The sequence below is a fragment of the Aspergillus sclerotioniger genome, assembly GCF_003184525.1.
Source record: "Aspergillus sclerotioniger CBS 115572 chromosome Unknown BO94scaffold_23, whole genome shotgun sequence".
In the NCBI taxonomy this organism is placed as follows: Eukaryota; Fungi; Ascomycota; class Eurotiomycetes; order Eurotiales; family Aspergillaceae; genus Aspergillus; species Aspergillus sclerotioniger.
The window spans coordinates 650,231-656,599 of NW_020291013.1; the positions used below are offsets into that span (position 1 = coordinate 650,231).

Sequence of the window (6,369 nt, forward strand, 5' to 3'; positions counted from 1 at the left end):
CCAGATGGAACCTGTCAGATGCCCCGCCTCAGGCAGTGGGGCCAGATTAAATACAATATCAATGACTTGATGAAATAGAAAGACAGAGATAAATTGAATATTAAGTCTATCTCTTGACTTGTACATCAACAGCACTTTGTAACCAATTAACCCAAAATTAGCCCTATCACATTATCATAGATAGGAGGCAACTGCACGCAAGTCTCCACTCTATATCTATCGTTCATTCATCGCTGCTCAAGCCTTGTTCTGAACATGCTTGCTCATGGCTCGGATCCGCTGGCCGTAACGGTACAGCAAGAATGGCAACGGGGCCATAATCGTAGCCAGGATACCGACCATGGTGAGGACCCAGTGCGGAGTCATGTGTTGATACATTGGGACAGATGCCGGCAGCAACGCCCCGGAAATGACATACCGGCTGAATGTCATGAAGGAGAGCGCCGAGCCGGCGTAGACCGTGTAGACGAAACAGATATACAAATACGTCGCAGTGAAGATGGTGACCAGAGAGTAGCCAAAGAAGAACGTGCTGAGAATCGGAGACCAGATGCTGACTCCGGGCTGTTGTGGTCAGTAGTGGAGCTTGGAGGGAGATAGTTAACTTATTACATAGCAAGTCCAGCCCATCCAAAACAACGAGATCGGCATGAGAATGGAGCCCCCGACCATCCCCCAATACAAAGATACCTCTGCCTGTAAGACTCCCCCCTCCGCTGCGGCCTTGGCAGCTGCCTGCTTGGTCCAGCGGTAGATGATTGGAACGAGCATGAGGGCAATGGCATCTCCAGCAAGCATGGCCACGAAGATGATGTAGGTGAGCGATGTGGAGATCCCGTATGTGTCGGTGAAAATGAAAGGGAACCCGTTGAGAAAGGTGAACAAGACAATGTACAGAAGGACCAGGTAGAATGAAAAGACCAGGATAATGGGCTCAGTGTAGGTCATCTGGAAAGGGCGGTAGACGTTCACGAGGAGACGACTACCGAGAGAGCTGGTGGTCTGCTCGTCAACCTGGTAGCGGGAGTCTCCCGTCTGATCCCGCAGGTGCTTGGCCTTCCATTGCAGCAGCAATGGGCCGTAGGTTTCTGGTTGGAATATAGCCACAAAGATAAACACGGCCCCGGCGATGATGAGGGAGATCCAATCGGTCCAGTTGAAGGCTGATTTGGGAATGTAGGCACCGATGATAGGGCCAAGAATGGGCCCGGAATATGACGCCAGAGTCACCGATGGTAGGCTAAAGGTGAGTTCGAGCGGACTCCAAAGATCACCCACCGTGCCACCAGCAACCGTCATCGGAGCAGCCCCAAAGAAGCCGGTGAGGAAGCGAAAAACAATGGCAGCGCCATAGTTGGGGGCGAGTGCCTTGGCCAGGATGAACAACATGAAGACCACCAGATTGGTGAAGTAGACGAAGTTGCGTCCAAAGGTTTCCGAAATGGGGCCGGCAAACAGCGAGCCTACGCCCACCCCGATGAGATACATGCCTGCCACTCAATCAGACCAATCCTTGGCTTGAGATATGGCACTTACCGGTGGTCATGGACCCAGCAATTGGACCAACGCGATAGTGTTGGTTGAAGGCATCAGAGACCGGGGCATCGATGGTTCCGGGAATACTGATGGCCAATGCAATCAAACAGATGGCCGCGGTGCAGAACCATTTCTTGGAGCGGCTCCAATTCTGGGGATTGTGAGGGTCGCCGTCTGCCCAGCCGACGAGGAAAGTGACTGAGCCGTCCTGCTCAGAGGGGCGTGAAATCTGAACCCCAAATACGAGGGGCAATTCCTTTTCATCGGAGGTGGAGGTGCCTGAAGAGCTGTCGTAGGAGTGGGTTTTGGCCAGATCTGCCTTGACAGCGTCTCGCAGACCGATATACTGACGCAGAGTTGCCATGTTGGTCAGGCACCGAGCTGGATAGTGAATTGCTTTGAGACATGATGAAGACTGGTCAAAAGGTATAAATATACCACAGTTCCTCTATGCTTGGTAACGGGATTCATAACTCCCCGACACGGAGGAATGAAGCTGACGATGATTGCTAACCCCAGGCAGACAATCCAGGCTCCAAATGTGCCCGAGGTGGTCCGAGCGTCGGACAAATCGACGGACGGATTCCACGCCGCTGATTGGCCATCGACACGGCACCAATCACGGCGAATCATCCTTCCTCAATCCTCAGGCCGCGGCGGACAAATTCCCCCGATTGTCTCCGAGTCAGCCTGATCGGACACATTTCCTCATTGTTGATCTCGACCAAGCGAGCTATTTGGACTCGGAATCCCGCTGACGTCCCGACATGATGTCGATGGTCAACCACCGCTGATGGCTCGACGGGACTGACTGCGACCGTCAGCGGAGTGGCCGACACGGCGCTGACCCGCAGATATCAGATCGATGGATGCTGGTGAGTGCTAGCATAGCAAGGGTACCTTGAATGTCTGTCTGGTCGATGAAATGATGATGAACTCGATAAGTTGGGATGATTTGCGATGACTGGGATGGTGATGATGGTGAATCGTATGGGAAGAAGAGGAGGGGAAGAACAACAACAGACGCGCCACGATCACCTGACTGGCATGACTGGACATCCACCACAAGGCTGCAGAAACGAGGAAGCAGAAAGACGAGAATCCTTCTGGAAAATTAACAATCCAAGGCCGCTATCGATATGTCAGTGGGGAGTACTGGCACATTCTGAGCTGTTCTGCCAAGTGCTGACTCCAACACGACCATTACTAATGCTGGAACTTAAACCCATCAGATCTGGATCTACGGACTTCACCTTATGCTTATCACCCAACGAATGTGATGGAAGGCTTACTTCATCGCCGGTTGCATCCCTCGTATCAGCATGGTCAATGATCGCCTGGCTTGGGCCATGATCAGTAATCACTGCACCTCATGGCAACCACCAATGTGTATCTGCACGATACGGGTGCTGAATAATGAGGATAACACACCCATGGATACGAATGGCGTCTTTGTCTAGGGCTGATTAATTCCACCAGCATAGTTTATGATAACTATAAATCGCTGAGATGTCGCTCACAAGAGAGTCATACTTCGTGGTCATACTTCGTGCACTCAATCCATCTATCCTAGCCGGACAATAAGCCACTTATCCAATGGAAGGCCTCATCCACAGTAGCACGGCCGGCCAATTGCTGCGTTGGATCACCAGAAACAAAGTCCTACCATACCCCGAGGAGCAACCGGATTTCCAATGCCCTCATTGCTACGCCGATGGGGCTGTCTCTCCGACGCTCTTCACCCACGAAGCAGACAGCGAGAAGCCCGAGTCTGATGCTGATGCAGACGATGAAGGCGAGGCTGCCACTGAGAATGCCTCCAGAGCAGAAGAGCTAAGCCGGGTGCCTTCGATGGCGGACGTGGAAAAGGTTCGCTCTCAATCGGACATGGCTCGTCTCTACTCGGCGGCCACGCAGACCGAAGCCCTGCAAACAGCTCCCAGCCGACCCATTGCTCCCACCAAGACCGCCGATGGTACTATCCTGGTCGACTGGTATACCACGCATGATCCCGAGAATCCGCAGAACTGGTCCTCGGGGAAGAAGCTGATTACCGTCGCTCAAATCTACCTCTACACGCTAGTCGTCTACATGGGCTCGTCCATCTACACGCCCAGCGCGCCTCAGATTCAAGCCCGTTTCGGTGTCTCCGAGACGGCTGCCTCCTTGGGTCTGGCCTTGTATGTCCTGGGATATGGAGTCGGACCCATGCTCTTTTCCCCGCTCAGTGAGATTCCCAGCGTTGGACGCAATCCACCGTATATCATCACATTCGCCCTCTTCATCGTGTTTAGCATTGGGGCTGCGGTCGTCAACACATTCGGCGGGCTCCTCGTTCTTCGCTTCCTCCAGGGCTTCTTTGGCAGTCCATGCCTTGCGACAGGGGGTGCCAGTATTGGTGATGTGTACAGCTTGCTAAAACTACCATACGGCCTCACCACCTGGGCGGCTTTTGCCACTCTGGGTCCAGCTTTGGGGCCCGTCATCTCCGGTTTCAGCGTTCCTGTCGAGGGCTGGCGCTGGTCATTGTGGGAGACGGTCTGGATGTCCTCCCCGATTCTCGTGGTCATGTTCTTCTTCCTCCCCGAGACCTTTCCTGACGCCATCCTACTACGCCGCGCACAGCGTCTCCGACGAGTAACAGGCAACAACAAACTCCTCTCCCAGTCGGAGATCAACCAGAAGCAGCTCACCGTCACCGCTGTCGCCATGGAGGCACTCTACCGCCCGTTTCAAATCGTGGTCCTCGACCCGGCCATCCTCTTCGTCAACGTCTACACCAGCCTCATCTACGGAATCTATTACTCCTTCTTTGAAGTGTTCCCCTCGTCTACATCGACATGTACCACTTCAACCTAGGCCAAATGGGACTCGTCTTTCTCAGCATCGCCGTCGCCCTGGCCATCGCCGTGCCGCTCTACTTCCTCTACCTCAACAAAGTCTTCGAGCCGGAAATCCGAACCCAAGGTCTCATGTCCCCGGAACGACGACTCATCCCAGCCCTATTTGCCTGCTTCCTGCCCCCGATCGGACTATTTCTCTTCGGCTGGACATCTCGTCCCTCAGTATACTGGATCGTCTCCGTGGTCGGGATCCTAATCTACACGATCGGCATATTCATGGTCATCCAATGCATCTTCATCTACATTCCCATGACGTACCCGCAGTACGCGGCGAGTCTGTTCGCAGGTAATGATCTCATGCGAAGTGCGCTAGCCTGTGGAGCGGTACTGTTCGCGCGTCCACTATATGTGAATCTGGGTGTCGGTCCAGGCATCAGTTTATTAGCGGGCCTCACAGTGGGATGTATTGCGGGGATGTTTGCCCTTTATTATTATGGAGCGGCGTTGAGAGCAAGAAGTCGCTTTACGGCGAAATAGACTGATCTCCCACATTAATGTTTCATGTCTTTACTTTCTTCCTTTTGGTTCTATCATCCTATGTCAAATAATGAACTATACTATACTAATAAGACTGCATTGTTATCCTAATACCTCCCCCCCAACAACAAAGAAAAACAACTAAACCCCCCTCATCCTCCCAACCACCCCATCCCCATCCCCCTCCTCACTCCCCTCCCTCACAAAATACAACTGATACCTCCCCTGCCCCTGCCCATACTTCGCACCTCTATCCCCAACCCCAACCCCATATCCCTCCCCCAACTGCGCCCCCCCACCCACCGGCCTCAACATCCCACTCGGAAACGCCTCCAAAAACTCCCTCAGATACGGCACACACGCCGACACAATGGTCGTAGTCTGCAGTACCTGACTACAGATGACCCACGGCCAGAGATTTACCGGCAGGGGTGTCTCAGAATCGAATGTTTTCACATAATGTAACTGGATGACTGAGACAATGATGTCCCTGTTGATTTATTACCGTTAGCATGTTGGAGGGGAGGGAGGGGCAAGGCACGGGAAGGGAAGGGGGCATACAAAGCCCTAAACCCAAAACACGCAATCACCAGCAACCGTTTTCGAAGACGCATATGCAACCGGAATATCATGATACTCGGAATGAGGATTAGTAGGGCTTCGATTAGGATGTTGCTGGTTGAGGTGTAGGTCCATAATCCTCTCTTTTCATTTATTTTATATCTTAGTGTGTGTGTGTGTGTTGTTTTATGTGATGTGGAGTGATACGTACGGTATATACACACTCCCCCTGCATCAAATCCCATACATCCGGGGGATGACACTGCAATGATACAGCAATGAGGATGGTCATTGTCCAAAGGATGAGAAATCCCTGCGTGAAGAGGATGATTTTAATTTCTCCGATACCGGAAAGCAGCATGTGGAAGAAAGCGACCACAGCGAGCTTGCCGAATCCGAGGGTCAGGATGTAGAAGAGTTCGGAGGTGTAGAGGGCTTTTTGGATCCCCGGGAGGGAGGAATCGGGGATGGAGGAGATGCCGAGGCCGCGGGTGGCGGCGAGGGAGGTGCAGGCGCCGGAGATTATGGAGGATATCTGGTATACCTTTGGTTAGGTTGGGTGTATATATGGTTAGGGCTGGGGAGGGAGGGGGGAGGGGCAAGGGTGCGTACGAGAGTGCTGAGGAGGAGGGCCAGTGGGAGGAGGTTGTCGCGGAAGAGACGCCAGCGGGTGAGGGAGCAGGCGGTTACGACGGAGGTAGAGGTGAGGAGGAGGAACCAGGTGGCGATTTTGATGGCGCCGCTGTGGTCGGTCATTTTGGTGGATGGTTTGGGTTGCTTGGTTGATGGGTGGGGGTTGGAGGGTTGGTGGTATATGAGGGGCTCGTGGTGGGATGGATGTGCAGTGGGCAGATAAGGCTGAACGAGGGATATTGCTGGACTCGAGCTGGCC

The 6,369-nt window shown here is 53.3% G+C and overlaps 3 protein-coding genes across 3 annotated transcripts; 1 reads left to right on the forward strand and 2 right to left on the reverse strand.

Annotated features, from left to right (window-relative positions):
* Positions 1 to 87: 87 nt before the first annotated feature.
* BO94DRAFT_497517 (MFS general substrate transporter) lies at positions 88 to 1,900 on the reverse strand (the record flags this gene model as incomplete). The annotated part of the gene is made up of 3 exons (XM_025609320.1): positions 88 to 564; positions 613 to 1,490; positions 1,537 to 1,900. The coding sequence occupies 3 exons, from the start codon at positions 1,898 to 1,900 to the stop codon at positions 238 to 240; spliced, it is 1,569 nt and encodes a 522-aa protein (XP_025465100.1). The 3' UTR covers positions 88 to 237.
* A 1,232-nt stretch (positions 1,901 to 3,132) lies between these two features.
* On the forward strand, positions 3,133 to 4,916 carry BO94DRAFT_558704 (MFS transporter; the record flags this gene model as incomplete). The annotated part of the gene is made up of 2 exons (XM_025614021.1): positions 3,133 to 4,364; positions 4,421 to 4,916. The coding sequence occupies 2 exons, from the start codon at positions 3,133 to 3,135 to the stop codon at positions 4,914 to 4,916; spliced, it is 1,728 nt and encodes a 575-aa protein (XP_025465101.1).
* Positions 4,917 to 5,057: 141 nt separating this feature from the next.
* Positions 5,058 to 6,233, reverse strand: BO94DRAFT_471378 (uncharacterized protein; the record flags this gene model as incomplete). Its single annotated transcript, XM_025608378.1, has 4 exons — positions 5,058 to 5,406; positions 5,478 to 5,620; positions 5,689 to 6,012; positions 6,090 to 6,233. 4 exons carry the CDS (start codon positions 6,231 to 6,233, stop codon positions 5,058 to 5,060), a joined length of 960 nt encoding a protein of 319 aa, XP_025465102.1.
* Positions 6,234 to 6,369: the final 136 nt, after the last annotated feature.